The 17,070-nt window shown below is 39.2% G+C and overlaps 1 protein-coding gene across 12 annotated transcripts in view; it reads left to right on the forward strand.

The window, feature by feature from the left end:
• Positions 1-17,070, forward strand: part of BRCA1 (BRCA1 DNA repair associated) — a 77,132-nt gene that overhangs the window by 1,631 nt on the left and 58,431 nt on the right. For all 12 annotated transcript variants that reach the window (XR_007149442.1, XM_047845847.1, XM_047845846.1 and 9 more), the window contains exons 2-4: positions 393-478; positions 8,118-8,171; positions 16,476-16,553. Coding sequence is in view for 11 of the 12 variants with exons in the window: in XM_047845847.1 (XP_047701803.1) it covers positions 399-478; positions 8,118-8,171; positions 16,476-16,553 (212 nt within the window). In the remaining variant the exon portion in view is untranslated. The remainder of the gene's footprint in view (positions 1-392; positions 479-8,117; positions 8,172-16,475; positions 16,554-17,070) is intronic.

The following is a 17,070-nucleotide window of genomic DNA, read 5'->3' on the forward strand; positions in this document are numbered from 1 at the left end:
TTGAGTTTGGTTTTAAACACAAGACAAAGAAAGGAGCCAGGTGATTGGAGAAATATGAGGCTACCATCACTCACTCAGTCACCCCACTGTGGCTTTCTTTTTCTTGGAGAGAGGAATACACCAAAAGGAAGTGGTTGGAGGCTGTATGTGGGAAAAAAATAGAGAAAATAATGGTCTTTAATTACAAAAAACAATATTTTGAATCTAAAAAATAAAGCTTTTGTCATTAATTCTATGGTTGGTATGATCCTGAAGCACTTCAGTCTTAAGTTTCTCTTATTTAAAAATAACATATAATGAAACTAGTCTGTTCTTATAAATCTTTTAAAGTGACTTGTGCGTGTGTATATCCATATATATTTAAGTTGATGCCTTAAAATTCATTGGAACAGGGAGAAATGGATTTATCTGCAGATCGTGTTGAAGAAGTACAAAGTGTCCTTAATGCTATGCAGAAAATCTTAGAGTGTCCAATCTGGTGAGTCAACAGAAGGGTTTCTTAATTTGAGATTCTTCCTTTCTTGATTATATCCTATGCAAATAAGTAGAATTCACCTTACATATTAAGGAGAAGAAAATTATACTATCTATTAAAATTAAATTATAAAAGTTGCTGCTTTTCTTAACTCAAGAGCTTTGGGAATATAGGAAGTTACTCCTTTTTCTCCACTCTGCTTCTCCCCTTCCCTTTTTACCGCCTTAACACATTCAGCTCTCTATCTTTCCTAGCCCACAGACTGTCTTGATTGGTTCTACTTTGGGGTAGGGATCTGGTTTGGAGTAAGTGGCCTTTTCATCCAGGCTCTAAAAACAGCTAGATCACTTGGAATGGGCATAGTTAATAGTGGCAAAATAAAATCACCAATGATTGGTGCTTGTGAATGGGTAGGTCTCCAGTTGGAACTAGTCCTGTATATTTAAATAAGAAGTCCACAGAGCATGCGACTCTTGATTTCCACTTTTTTTTTTTTTAATGTTTATTTATTTTTGAGGGATAGAGAACATGAGCAGGGGAGGGCAGAGAGAGAGGGGTATGGAGGATCCCAAGCATGCTCTGTGCTGACAGCAGCAAAACTGATACGGAGCTCAAACTCAGAAACTGTGAAATCATGACCTGAGCTGAAGTCAGATGCTCAACCAACTGAGCCACCCAGGCGCCCCACTTGATCTCCACTCTTCATCTTGGGGTTGAGTTCAAGCCCCACATTAGGTGTAGAGATTACTTAAAAATAAAATCTTTAAAGAAAAAAAAGAATACTGCGAATCATCAAAGTCTTTGGTAAGTCTCTGACTTTGAGTGAGCTTGTTTTTCTTCATCTATAAAATAAAGAGGGGACTAGAATATTCAAGGTTTTGGGGCGCCTGGGGCTCTCACGGTTAAGCCTCTGACTCTTGATTTCAGCTCAAGTCATGCGTGATCTTGTGGTTTGTGGGATTGAACCCACATTGGGCTCTGGCTGACAGCATGGAGCCTGCTTGGAATTCTGTCTCCCCTTCTCTGCCCCTCCTGTGCTTACCCCCATGCACTCTCTCAAAATAAATAAACATTAACAACAAGGAATATTCAAGGTTTTTTTTTTTTAAGTCGAGGCATAATTTACATACAGTGAAATGTAGAGATCTTAAGTGTGCAAGTCGATGAGTTTTAACCATTGTATATATCTGTGTAACATTTCCATCACCCCAGAAAGTTCAGGAGCTCTTGCTGACCCTTCATGACATTTGGAGGCCTATGGCTAGAACTATATTTCAATATAATTATTTTCTTGTATAATTTTATATTTTTTATTTTATGCATTTAAAAGCATTACTCTGGAAGGGAGTTCATGCGCTTCACTGGCTGCCAGAGGTTATGAGCCCCAGGCAGTCAGTCACTAGGTGGTATCTATGGTAGTCACTAAATCTACTTAAAAACCATACCTCAGAATGTCTTGGTGAAAAGCCGGAAAGGAAATTTAGAATCTTTCTTCTTCTCTTTACTCTGGTCATTCTGGCCTCTTAACTCTTCTTCAGACTAGAACATACTCTCCTGCTTCTGAGCTTTTATGCTTGCTTTTCCCTCTGCCTGGAATTTTCTACCCTTGATAATTGAATGGCTTACAAATCTTGACTGAAATACCACCTTTTCACAGAGGCATTTCCAGACAACCCTATTTAAAATGGTAACACCTGGGGCACCTGGGTGGCTCAGTCCTTAAGCATCTGACTTTGGCTCAGGTCGTGATCTCACGGCTGGTGAGTTTGGGTCCCATATCAGGTGAGCTTGAGCCCTGCTTCCTCTCTCTCTCTCTCTCTCTCTCTCTCTCTCTCTCTCTCTCTCTGCCCCTTGCTCACTTGCACACTCTCTCTCTCTCAAAAAAAAATAAACACCCTTACCCCCAACACACTCTTTATTTCCCTTTCCTGTTTTTTTTTCCTCCATAGTTCTTATTACTATCTAACATTCCTTATAATTTATCCTTTTTCTCTACCCTTACAGAGTTTAAACTCCACGAAGGCAGGAATTTTTGTTTTATTTACTTCCATATCCTTAGTAGTTATATACCTGGGACATAGTAGCCACTCAGTAAACGTTTGTTGAAGGTATTAAATATTAATTAACATTAATTAAATTGGTTCTTTGTTAGTTTAATGGGTTTTAATATGGTGATGGTTAGTGGTGGGTAAACATTCAAAAAATAAATTGGAAAGCTGCACCTATTGCCCCTTACCTTCAATAAAGGAGAGTCAATTCAAGTAAATTTTCCTTTGTGCTTCATAAAATTGTTTTTCATATTTGGAGTCAAGTAAATAAAATTAAAGAACATGCAAGTTGTGTTTCCAGAGAGATACAAGATTTATAAGTAATCCTCCTCTCCCTTGCCCCTCAACATTTCATCTAAATAAAAACGAGCTAAATGAGATTTATAGCCTACTTTATGAATCATCAGAGCCAGAGAAGCAGGAAATGACAACTAGAAAAAAATTGCTTTTGAAAAAGCAAAACTTATTCATGATAATTACAAAGAGTGATCAAAAAAGTCCTCAATAGTGTGGCATCTGGGTCCATTTATTTTACATTTCCATGGGACTCAGTTATAGAAATGTAATGTTCTTTCTCACTCTGGCAAATTAAACCATCAATTAAAAAACTCAAATACATAAAAAGTAAAGACACAAGAATGAAAGTTAGTGCTAAATTTTCATTTTCAGTTAGCCGTCCTGTTATTTCTGGCTCCTTGTTACTTTTTAAGATCTATTTTCTACTAGCAATGGACTTAAGTTTTTAAACTAAAGCTTTTCATTCTGGTCATTGTTAAACCTTAAACTCGTTCACGGGGGAAGTTCTAGGATGGGAATCCTACCTACTCCACTTTTTGTTTTAAAGTTTTTAAAATTTATTTTGAGAGGAAGAGAGTACACACACACACACACACACACACACACACACACACACACACACACACACACACATGTGCATGAGTGGGGAAGAGGCATAGAGAGAGGGAGAGAAAGAATCCCAAGCAGGCTCTAAGCTGCAGTGCAGAGCCCTACATGGGGCTTGAAGTCATGAACCGTGAGATCATGACCTGAGCTGAAATCAATAGTCGATGCTTAACTGACTGAGCCACTCAGGTGCCCCTGTTGTTTGTTTACCAGTGCCTAGCTAGAAGAGTGGAATTTGCCATTATGTCTTAATAAATGATTCCTGATGGTGACTGCAAAGTATTATTGAGGGTAGCTAGAGGATAGGTTTCCAGCTTCTTTGAGGCCTTTTGAGCTAAAACCACTTCTGCTGACCTCTAAGTTATTGATATTTACTTCTGATAATTAGTAGTTCTTTCTAACCTTTTGCACATGACCATATAAAATTTTTGACTTTCAGAAGAGTTTGCTAAAATATGTATCCTGCTGGGTGGTGGTGGTTTTTCAACCCTAACCTAGCTTCTTTTTCCAATCACTTACCCATGTCAGAAGCCCAAAGGCAAATATGCAGGAGGTCTAAATTGCCTGAGTCAAAAAGTGTTTACAATATCTGAGGGGCACCTGGGTGGCTCAATCACTTAAATGGTCCAACTCTGGATTTTGGCTCAGGTCATGATCTCATTGTTGGTGAAACTGAGCCCCACGCTGACAGTTGAGAACCTGCTTGGGATTCTTTCGACTCTCTCCTTTCTCTCTCTCTCTCTCTGTCTCTCTCTGCCCCTCCCATGCACACTCTCTCTCAAAATAAACTTAAAAAAATAATAAAATATTTGAATCATCTTTATAGTAAACATTCACTTTCATCAGGCTCTAAAAGAGGACTGACTTTTTTCTTTTTATTCCCATTCCCTTTTCAAGGTTTTTTTCAACAGTCATTACCTTTTTACATATTGGAGTTTTCATCCGTTTAAAGTTTGTGTTTACAGTATGTTTGTATAGCTTGGCTCATAATTACCATGCTGAAACATAATTATTTCAGAATTGAGGCAGTGGTGAGAATGAAAGCCATCTGGCATCATAGCTAAATCCAATTTCGCCTTTGCCGAGAATTTCTTTGATATGTAGCTTATCTGAGGAATAGTGATTTAGTAGCAAATCGAGTTCTCTTTGTTGGGTGGTTTTCTTTTTAAAATCACATTAGGTCCGGATAATAATTCTCACATTGATAGAAGTCATCTCAGGTTGTGAACATTTTCCCAAGTAGCGTTTACTTTTATTCTGACAATAACCTAAAGAGACTGGTAGAGTGGGTGACAGAGAAGGAACCTGATGTTCAGGTCGAGGGCTTGGCCTGAGGTCACTCTGCTAATAAAAAAGGGAACTGATAGTAGAAACCTGGCCTTCTGACTTACTCTGATATTCTTTTCTCCGTTACCCTGTGTTGCGTCAGAAGCCCCATGATCACAAGAGTTGTGTTACCAGACCTTTCACAACGAGACTATTGTCCCCCAGCTTTTCTTGTGATCCTTTTCTAAAAAGTTAACATTTAATGAAAAGACCCACATTCTTGTCACACACAGGTTACCTGTTTTTTGATGTCCTGGCTGAACTGTACCAGAAATCCGTTGCTAAAGCTCTCGTTCAGAATAAAAGATAAAAACTTAAAATTGCCTATAGGTTTCTACCTGCTCAGGCTCCTGGCTGCCTCTCCGAGCTCTTCTAGCGCTTCCCCTACAGGCCTGCTCACTGTCCTTCAAAAACACCAGGCATGGTCCTGCTCAGAGTCGGCCTTCTCTGCTCCCTCTGCTGGAATGTTCTTCTCCCAACTGTTGCACAGCTTGTTTCCTCACATGCAACTGTCTGCCAATGTCACCTCAATCAGGCCTTTCCTGATCACTCTGTATAGATCTCCCACCCCAGCACTCCCTATTCCTGTTACTGAGCTTTATTTTTATTTCTAGCCCTTATTCTCCTATGTTCTTGTTTAATTCTCAATTAACTATCTACCACAGCTAAAATGAAAGTTCTATGAGGACAGGCTTTGTTTTGTCCACTGCTGTATGTCACATCCCCAGGAACAGTACTTGTATACGGTAGGTGCCCAATGAACATTTGTTCTATTAATAAATGAAAGAGTCTCAAGAAGATCTTAAGATTTTCTAGAAAATAAGAAAGATTTTGTGAATGGACCCACAAGGATGGGAATTTGGGTGACCAATTTTCTTTTCTCAAAATTTTAATCGTTTTCTAAGCTTGTTTTTTATTTTCTAAATTTTCTTCAGTGTTTGTTACATTCTTTATACAAAGTGATCACAAGCCAAGCATCATGTACCTCCTGAAGTGACATAATAAAAGTGCCACCTGTAAAGTGTTCTTGCCAAAAAAACCAAACCTGAATTGATCGAGCCTGTAAGTCTAGTTTATAGGAAATAGAGGCAAGAGGAACATGCTAAACCATATCATAGGGTTACGATCAGTAAAATCCAGAATGAGGGAGATGATGTGGATCAAATGACGTATTGATGTACTTTTTAAATTTTTTTTTCTTTTTATTTATTTATTTTGATAGAGAGAATGAGCAGGGGAGAGAGAGGGAGAGAGAGAGAGAAGGAGAGAGAGAATTCCAAGCCGGCTCCACACTGGCTCCACACTGTCAGTGTGGAGCCCTACGCGGGGCTTGACCTCACGAACTGTGAGATCATGACCTGAGCTGAAACCAAGAGTCAGACACTCAACCAACTGAGCACCCAGGCACCCTCAGCTGACATACTTCTTAAAATAAATGACAAGGGGAAAAAAGGAAGGGAAAATCTATAGATTAAAAGACATTTGAGGGGTGCCTGGGTGGCTCAGTCGATTAATCATCCAACTTTGGTTCATGTCATGATCTCCCACTTTGTGAGTTCGAGCCCCGAGTCGTGCTGTGAGCTGACAGCTTGGAACCTGGAGCCTGCTTCAGATCCTGTGTCTCCCTCTCTCTCTCTGCCCCTCCCCCACTTATGATCTCTCTTTCTCTCTCTCTCTTTCTCAATATAAAAAACATTAAAAAAAAAAAAAGACAAGATATACCAGCCAAATGCAATGTATGGATCTTATTTGAATCCTGATCTAAACAGATTTAATTATTAAACTTTAAGAGATAATGAGGGAAATTGGAGTATTACATATTAGATGGTATAAGGGAAATTGTTTTTTTAAGAGTAATGGTTTCATGGTCATCTTGAAAAGATCTTTATTTTTATTTTTTATTTTTTATTTTTTTTTTTAACGTTTATTTATTTTTGAGACAGAGACAAAGCATGAACGGGGGAGGGTCAGAGAGAGGGAGACACAGAATCTGAAACAGGCTCCAGGCTCTGAGCTGTCAGCACAGAGCCCGATGCGGGGCTCGGACTCACGGACCGCGAGATCATGACCTGAGCCTAAGTCGGACGCTTAACCGACTGAGCCACCCAGGCACCCCAAGATCTTTATTTTTTAAAAACTTTGTTTTGAAATATTTATAATTGAAATGAATGATTCCTAGAATTAATTTATAAATATTTTTAATGTTTATTTTGGGGAGAGAGAGAGCACACACGCGTGTGAGTGCACGTGCGTGAGCAGGGGAGGGGCAGAGAGAGGGAAACAGAGAATTTGAAACGGGCTCTATGCTGACAGCAGAGAACCCGACATGGGGCTCAAACTCACAAACTGTGAGATCATGACCTGAGCCGAAGTTGGTGCTTAATTGAGCCACCCATGCACCCCTCTTGGAATTTATTTTAAAGTAATCTGAGCTCATGGGTGCTTGGGTGGCTCAGTGGGTTAAGTGAGCGATTCTTGATTTTGGCTCAGGTCAAGATCTCATAGGTTTGTGAGTTCAAGCCCCTCATTGGGCTCCACACTGAAATTGGGATTCTCTCTCTCTTCCTTTCTCTCTCTGCCCCTCCCCACTCTCTCTTTCTCTCAGAATAAATAAATAAACTTAAAAAAAAATAATCTGGGCCTTGAGTGGGTACTGGTGTGTATATAAGACTGGCTTTAAGTCAAAAATTGTTGTAACTGAGTGATGGTACAGGGAGTTCATTTTACTATTTTATTTGTGTAAATGCTTGAAATTTTCCATACTAAGAAATTTAAGCGGCGCCTGTCTGGCTCAGTCAGTAGAGCATACAACTCTTGATCTCTGGGTCCTGAGTTTGAGTTCCATGTTGGATGTAGAGATTACTTTAAATTAAAAGAAAATAATAAATTTAAAATAAAAAGGTAGTCACATGTGAAAAAAGTGCTGTGAGGGAATCCAAAAGAAATACAAGAAGTTTTTTGTCTTTGTAGAGCTTAAAGTTTAGGTAAGATATATATAGGATGTTTCCTCACAAAGATAGCTCAAAAAAGTGTATCGGTGAAAACTTATTAATAATGGAGCAATGTCAGCTAATCTTTTAAACGCTAAAGATAATAATAGTAATAATAATAATAAGATAATATAGAGTGTTGACTAGAGTAATATATTCTGTTTTGGTATCTGGAAGCTCAGGAGGGAAGGATCCTGTTTCCTGCTGTATTTTTGGCTCCTAGCACAGCAGACATTTAATAAATATTTATGAAATGAACTTAAAGCCTTACTTTGACTTAGTTATAGCAACTTAAAGTTGAACTTCTTTACCAAGATTATATTTATTTTGAAATGAATTATTGAGCCTCATTTCTTATTTTTTGTATCCTTCTAGTCTGGAGTTGATCAAAGAGCCTGTTTCCACAAAGTGTGATCACATATTTTGCAAGTAAGTTCGAATGTTTTATGTGGCTCCATTATTAGCTTTTGCGCTTATTCACAACATAGGAAATACCTAACTTTGTACAAGCTTTTGCTACTCCAGTTAAGTGAAAAAGAAAAATCTAACTCTGCTTCATTCTGCCTCAGAGTACTTAGAAAGTGACTGGAAGTTGGTTGTAACCATAGTTCTTGGGAAAATATTGGCACATTTATCTGGTGGGATGTGAAATCATTTTGAACAGCTGTTTGTTTTTGTGTCCATGGGTGGAGGCAGATTGCAAGCGATTGTGCAATAAGCAAATTGTGTTCCAGCTTTCCCTGTTTCTCCTTTACTGTTATTTCTTTCTGTTTGTCCCTCTGCTTTCTCCCTTCTTAGGTGCTATATTTTTGCCTGCTTCATAATCCTTGTGAAGATAGGAAAGGATCTGATACCAGTTTATTTTTAGGCTGAAATTCATGCATACCAATGATTGGAATTATATTTACATTTTTAAGGATCTTGCCTTTTGAAAATGTTTGTTTGTTTATTTGATGAGCTAGAGCGTGGGCGTGGGGGGGGGGGAGGGGGCAGAGGGAGAGTGAGAACCTTAAATAGGCTCCAGGCCCAGTGTGGAGCCCGACACAGGGGATGATCTCACAGTTGTGAGATCATAACCTGAGCCTAAATCAAGAGTCGGACGCTTAACTAACAGCCACCCAGGCACCCCTAAAATGTTTTTTGATGAAAGAATTTGGGAAAACGTTTGGTAGGCAATTTGGTAAAACGAGGGGTTCTCTCCTCTCCCTGTTGTTAAGCTGTGATTGAGACTTGCCCTGAATGCCAACTAATTTGTTTTTGGGTATTTTTTTCCTTTTTGATCGGAAAAGCAAGGCATGTCCATGGTAATGAGTTTACTAGCACAAATGGTTATACGATGTGTATTTCCCTCCTACCCGCAAACGCCTGCTTCCCCCTTTCCTCCATCTCTTTACCCATCCTGGGGCTCAAACTTAAACCCTAAGATCGAGTCATATGCTCTACCAACTAAGCCAGCCAGGTGTCTCCTCAGGAATTTTTTAATTCAGGACTTCTTAACTTGGGATTCATGAATGGTTTTCATGAATTTCCTAGAATTATATTCAGTTTTAAGTTTAATTATATTAAAAGCTATAGACATGTGCAGTTTCCTAGGAAAGATAGTCCATAATTTTAATCAGATTCTTAGAATGTTTCCATAACCTAAAAAATGTGAAGCGCTTCTGAGATAAAGATAAGGAGGGCTGGCTGAAGCTGAAGGAAACCTGTTCCCCTGGAGGGATATGCAAACTCAAGTCTGGCAAGCCCCTTCCTTCCTCTGAATTCTGCCTTATTCTTCCCATTCATCTGTCCCAGCTGGGATCCAGAGCCCATTCCTATTGCCCTTCACCCCTTTCCCACACCACCCCACTGGTCTGCTCCCATGAGTTTCCTTCTGATTCCCCAGGCCCTTCTCCCTGTCAGGTGCCAAGGCAGCACAGCTTTATCACTCTGCTTTGAGGATTTTTAGTTTTGTGGCCCCTAGAGAGAAGCTTATCAAACTATCGTGGTATAAAACTGGTTTCTGGGGCGCCTGGGTGGCTCAGTCGGTTAAGCGTCCGACTTCGGCTCAGGTCATGATCTCGCAGTCTGTGAGTTCGAGCCCCGCGTCAGGCTCTGTGCTGACAGCTCAGAGCCTGGAGCCTGTTTCAGTTTCTGTGTCTCCCTCTCTCTGACCCTCCCCCGTTCATGCTCTGTCTCTCTCTGTCTCAAAAATAAATAAACGTTAAAAAAAAAATTTAAAAAAAAATTAAAAAAAAAAAACAACTGGTTTCTTTGTAGATTGATACTTTTGTAAAACAAAATTTAAAAGTCCCAGTATTTGGGGCACCTGGGTAGCTCAGTTGGTTGAGTGTCGGACTTCGGCTCAGGTCATGGTCTCATGGTTCATGAGTTCGAGTCCTGTGTTGGTCTCTGTGCTGACAGCTCGGAGCCTGGAGCCTGCTTCAAATTCTGTCTCCTTTTCTCTCTGCCTCTCCCCCACTCATGCTCTGTCTCTCTGTCTCAAAAATAAACATAAAAAAAAAAAAAAAAAGAAATGGGAATGCAAGCTGGTGCAGCCACTCTGGAAAACAGTATGGAGGTTCCTCAAAAAACTGAAAATAGAACTACCCTACAACCCAGCAATTGCACTACTAGGCATTTATCCACAGGATACAGGTGCTGTTTCGAAGGGACACATGCACCCCCATGTTTATAGCAGCACTATCAACAATAGCCCAAGTATAGAAAGAGCCCAAATGTCCATCAACAGATGAATGGATAAAGAAGATGTGGGATATATATACAATGAAGTATCAAAAAGAATGAAATCTTGCCATTTGCAACTACGTGGATGGAACTGGAGGGTATTATGCTAAGTGAATTAGTCAGGGAAAGACAAAAATCATATGACTTCACTCATATGAGGACTTTAAGAGACAAAACAGATGAACATAAGGGAAGGGAAGCCAAAATAATATAAAAACAGGGAGGGGGACAAAACAGAAGAGACTCATAAATATGGAGAACAAACTGAGGGTTACTGGAGGGGTTGTGGGAGGGAGAATGGGCTAAATGGGCAAGGGGCATTAAGGAATCTACTCCTGAAATCATTGTTTCACTATGCTAACTAATTTGGATGTAAATTTTAAAAAATAAAAAATAAAATAAAATAATGAAAAAAGAAAAGAAATGAATACTCTGAAAGTCCCCCAAATTAGTTTGTGCCACTGTGATTTTACCGGTTTTTATCAGCTTTAAAAATCTGAAGCCACCCTTCAGAAAACATACTACATTTGCTTAAAAAAATATATTGTCTTGGGGCACCTGGATGGCTCAGTTGATTAAGCGTCCAACTTCAGCTCAGGTCATGATCTCATGGGTCGTGAGTTCGAGCCCCGCATCAAGCTGTGCAGACAGCTCAGAGCCTGGAGCCTGCTTCGGATTCTGTGTCTCCCTCTCTCTCTGCCTGTCCCCCACTCACACTCTATCTCTCTCTCAAAAATGAGTAAACATTAAAGAAAAAAATTTTTAATGTATTGTCTTTCCTTAAGCATTGGGCTTTAGAAATTCAAGAAGCCAGAAACTTGGGGTGCCTGGTTGGCTTATTCGGTGGAGCACATGACTGTTGGTCTCAGGGTTGTGAGTTCAAGCCTCCTGTTGGGTGTGAAGGTTACTTAAAATCTTTAAAAAAAAAAAGCCCCATACTTGTCTCAGACATTTTTATTGAGAACCTCATGCAGAACTTTTGTATGTGTTCTCATTCAATTGGTGTATCACATAGATTCCCCAAAGCTCTAAAACAGAATTTAACAAATTCTTCTCAGCCCTCAAAGGTATGCCAGTGTTCTATTGGCCTGTTGGTTCTTTCCTTAACTGAGTCTTTTCAAGTCATATACAAGCTCATTTTCTCTTTTTAGTTAACAACCATGAAGAATCTGTTCTTTTTCTAGCGTAAGGAAAAATCGGAACCTGTATCTTAGTTGATTTCTACTTAACTACTTCCCCTGCGTTATTTATGTAATTATTGTACAGGCTACAACACTCTGTAACTTAGCTGGTCACTATGGCTTAGCTACTGTATTCTGCAGTACTCTGTTCAGGAAATTCCCTCCCTATCCCTACTATGAATTGTTTAATTGTACCATTTGCCAGTGTAATTCACTGATGCCTCCTAGGGCCATTATGGTAGAGTATAGGTAGGATTTGCATCTTCTCGAGGAGTGGTAGCCTAGTCTGTGGCTCTTTAAAGGGGATTTATATACAACACTGGAAGGTTTTTGACACCCCTGTCCCCTATACTATAGAGTTGTCGTTAAGCATCTGTATAGGTGAAGAAAGGCCCTGGTGTCCTTGACCATACCTACTACATTCACTTTCTCTGGTAGAAAGACTGTGGACCTTGCTGCAGTTCAGTCCTGATCCAGTATCACCTTCACCACTTGATTACTGTGTGTTCTGGGGCAAATCTGTACTGTAAAATGGAGATAATACATCACGGTTGTTGTGTAGATTAAGAGAGGGCACTGCACATTCAAGGACACGGCCAGTAAGCAGTGCTGTCTGTGTCTGCTGGTTCACCATTCCTACTGCTTTTTCAGCTCCCTTAATCTCTTCTTTCGTGGTTCTTTTCACTGCCAATGTCTGCTCCCTCCCCCAGTCACCTCCCTTGCGGGAATATTCTGTTTTTCATGATTGCAAGGATTTTATTTTGCTTTTCCACTGAATCCCTTGCATCTAACACAGTACTGGACATTTAGTAAATATCAGTGGTATGAGTGAACCCCTACTTTTAACTATCATCCCCACAGCATCTCTACTGCTCTTTTTCCTTTATTTCCTTTCTACCTCTTTTTCCTCTGAGTCTTTTGTCTTTGTCCTAAGGGAACGTTAGATCTTTACAGACACCACCAGTCAATGGCAAGAGTTGTTTTTTTGTTGTTGTTTCTTTGTTTTTAAGGAAGCAAACTTATTAGAATATGGTGCATGTGTTCATGTCTTCTTAGCCATATTCATTGTCTGAGATAACCAACAAAATTGTTCTCCAGAGCCGGTCTAACAACCCAACTGTCCCAGAAGGCTGGCACCTTCTTCATTCCTTAGACTGCTAGTGAGCCACTTGGTTATGCCAGATACCACATCTGTGAATATAAAATATGAGCATATTTTCTCCCTGCCTTGAGGTTTTTTTTTTTTACCATTTTTATTGAAATATAGTTTACATGCTATAAAATTCACCCATTTTAAGTGTACAGTTCAGGGTGTTCTTTTAGTATATTCACAGTTGTGCAACCATCACCACAGTCTAAGTTAGAACATTTTTTTTTTTTTTTATTAAATTTTTTTTTTTTTTCAACGTTTATTTATTTTTGGGACAGAGAGAGACAGAGCATGAACGGGGGAGGGGCAGAGAGAGAGGGAGACACAGAATCAGAAACAGGCTCCAGGCTCTGAGCCATCAGCCCAGAGCCTGACGCGGGGCTCGAACTCACGAACCGCAAGATCGTGACCTGGCTGAAGTCGGACGCTTAACCGACTGCGCCACCCAGGCGCCCCAGTTAGAACATTTTAATCACCCCAGAAAGACATTCTGTACCCATTAGCAGCTAACCCATTCCCGCCTCCCACCTCCTCTTAGGAAGCCACAAATTTACCTTTTGTCTTTTACAGATTTGTCTGTTCTGGATATTTCATATAAATGAAATCATACAATATTTGGTCTTTTGTGTCTGACTTCTTTTCAATTAACATGTTTTCAAGGTTTATCTGTATTGTAGCCTGTATCAGTACTTTTGTTCTTTTTTGTTTTTTAATTCAAGTTTGTTAGCATATAGTGCAACAATGATTTCAGGAATAGATTCCTTAATGCCCCTTACCCATTTAGCCCATTCCCCCTCCCACAACCCCTCCAGAAACCCTTTGTTTGTTCTCTATACTTAAGAGTCTCTTATATTTTGTCCCCCTCCCTGTTTTTATATTATTTTTGCTTCCCTTCCTTTATGTTCATGTGGTTTGTATCTTAAAGTCCTCATATGAGTGAAGTCATATATTTGTCTTTCTCCCACTAATTTCGCTTAGCATAATACCCTCTAATTCCATCCACATAGTTGCAAGTGGCAAGATTTCATTCTTTTTGATTGCTAAGTAATACTCCATTGTATATATATCCCGCATCTTCTTTATCCATTCATCTGTTGATGGACATTTGGGCTCTTTCCATACTTTGGCTATTGTTGATAGTGCTGCTGTAAACATTGGGGTGCATGTGCCCCTTTGAAACAGCATTCCTATATCCCTTGGCTAAATACCTAGTAGTGCAATTGCTGGGTTGTAGGGTAGTTCTATTTTCAGTTTTTTGAGGAACCTCCATACTGTTTTCCAGAGCAACTGCACTAGTTTGCATTCCTTTTTTTTTTTTTTTTTTTTAAGATTTAATTTTCGGGGCACCTGGGTGGCTCAGTCGGTTGAGTGTCCAACTTTGGCTCAGGTCATGATCTCACAGTTCATAGGTTCGAGCCCTGCATCAGGCTCTGTGCTGACCGCTTGCTCAGAGCCTGGAGCCTGCTTCAGATTCTATTTATCCTTCTGTCTCTGGGCCTCCCCCACTCACACTTTGTCTCACTGTTTCTCAAAAATATATAAATTTAAAAAATAAAAATAAAAAAAAAAGATTTAATTTTCAGGATGCCTGGCTGGCTCAGTCAGTAGAGCATGTGACTTGATCTCAGGATCATGAGTTCAAGCCCCACATTGAGCATGGCAGCTACTTTTTTTAAAAAGAGTAAAAAAATAAAGATTTTAGGGTCACCTGGGTGGCTCAGTCGATTAAGCATCTGACTTCGGCTCAGGTCATAATCTCATGGTTTGTGAGTTCTAGCCCCATATCGGGTTCTCTGCTGTCAGCCCAGACCCTGCTTTGGATTCTTTGTCCCCTCTCTGTCTGTCTCTCTCCTGCTCTTGCTTGCTCTCACTCTTTCAAATAAATATTTTTAAAAAATTATAAAGATTTTTATCTTTAATCTCTATACCCAATGTGGGGCTCAAACTCAAAACCCTGAGATTAAGAGTCACATGCTTACCCAAGCAGGCACCCTAGTACTTTGTTCTTTTTTATGGCTGAATAATATTCCATCGAGTGGATATACCACGTTTTATCTATTTATTCATCAGTTATGGACATTTGGATTGTTTCTGCTTCTTGGCTATTATGAATAATGCTGCTCTGAACATTTGTGTACAGGTTTTGTGTGGACTTATGTTTTCATTTCCCCAGGGAAGAAACCTACGAGTAGAGTTGCAGAGTCCTATGGTAACTCTTTAATATTTTAAGGAATTGCCAAACTTTTCCAAAGTGGCTGCCTTGTTTTCTATTCCCACCAGCAATGAATGAGGATTTGAGTTTCTCCACATCTTTTGCAGTACTTATTTTTGAGTATAGTCATCCTAGTGGACGTCAAGTAGCATCTCATTGTGGCTTTGATTTGCATTCTCCTAATGGCTAATAATATTGAACATCTTTTCATGTGCTTATTGACCGTTTGTATATCTCCTTTGGAGATAACGTCTATTCAAATCTTTTGCCAATTTTTCAGTTGGGTTATTTCTGTGTTTATTATTGAGTTGTAAGAGTTCTTTGTATATCCTGAATACAAGTCTCTTAACAGATAAAAGATTTGCAAATATTTTCTCCCATTTTGTGAATTGGCCTTTCACTTTCTTCATGGTATTTGTAGCACAAAAGTTTTTAAGTTTCATACAGTCCAGTGTATCTGGACATTTTCTTTGTTTATTTGTGTATTTAAGAAATCATTGCTGGGACGTGCGGGTGGCTCATTCGCCTGGGTGGCTTAGATCTCATGGTTGTGAGATCGAGTCCTGTGTCAGGCTTCACACCCAGTGTGGAGCCTGCTTAAGATTCTCTCTCTCTCTCTCTCTCTCTCTCTCTCTCTCTCTCTCTCTCTCTCTCACTCTCTCTTTCACCCTCTCTCCCCCTCAGCCCCTCCCCTGCTCACATGCACAAGCTCGCTCTCGTGCTTTCTCTCTCTCAAAAAAAGAAAGAAATCATTGCTTAACCCAAGGTCATAAAGATTTATAGTTTTAGTTCTCACATTTAATTCTGTGATCCATTTGAATTAATTTTTTTGTATTATATATTAGGAGTTTAGCTTCTTCTTTTTGCATGTGAATATTTAGTTGTCCTAGCACTATTTGTTGGTATTTGTTGACTGTTTTTTTTTCTCTATTTAATTGTCTTGGTGAAAATCATTGTTGAAAATCAATTGACCTTAGCTACATGGGTTTTTCTGTACTCTCAATTCTGTTTCATCGATATATATGTCTGTCCTTATGCCAACATCACACTGTCTTGATTTACTATAGCTTTGTAGCGATGTGCTGAGTGTTTAAACTAATTATAATTGTTTTAAACTATTTCCCACATATCTAATTATGCAGCATGATATAATTATGAATATATCACTGAATATGCCATATTAACTTTTTAATATGTTTTATTTGATCATAACAGCAAGCCATAAGGACTTACATGCGTAAGTTCAGTTTTCATAGATCGTTGCTTATGTAGTTTGGTTTTCTGCTTATGCAGCATCTAAAAACAATTAAAGAAAGCCATTGGTTGTAATTCACCTGCCATTACCTTGAAAATGGCTCTTAAGGGCAGTGGTGAGATTATCTTTTCATGGCTGTTTGCCTTTTGAGTACTCTCTGTACAAAAAAAAAGTAACTTGAAGTGTTTTCATTCCTTATAATTTATAGATTTTGTATGCTGAAACTTCTCAACCAGAGGAAAGGGCCTTCACAGTGTCCTTTGTGTAAGAATGATATAACCAAAAGGTATCTGATTTGGGTAGTGATGGGAGGTTGGATGAAACAACAGTAGGGAAAAGTAGAAATTCCTTAATAATATATTGGTGTTCCTGTCAAACTATTCATCACTAGAAAAATGTACAAATGGATATTCAGCTGACAGAATAAATTATTTCTAAAGTCATTTTCTTGAAAGTTTTATTGTATATCTGTCTTATAAAGGTATTAGGAATTCATTGCCTCTTTCTAATGCTTCTGAATGGCACAAGAACTTGTAGTCTTATCTAAAGTGGGACTATATCATTTTGCCCTCATTGTCTCCTGGTCCTGCTTTTATTTTTCTTGCATTTGTTTCCACTTAATTATTTACGCACACACAGTGTGTTTACATATTGTGGGTCCCTCTGGTCAGAATGTAAGTTCTTTTGGGGCACTGGCTTTTTCTGTCTCAGTCAACACTGTTTTTTCAGTGTTTGGCACATAGTAGTCACAGAGATATTTAAACAAATAAATGAATTCTATTGCCCTACAACTTTCCTAAACC

The sequence above is a fragment of the Prionailurus viverrinus genome, unplaced genomic scaffold (genome assembly GCF_022837055.1).
Source record: "Prionailurus viverrinus isolate Anna unplaced genomic scaffold, UM_Priviv_1.0 scaffold_35, whole genome shotgun sequence".
Lineage (NCBI taxonomy): Eukaryota > Metazoa > Chordata > Mammalia > Carnivora > Felidae > Prionailurus > Prionailurus viverrinus.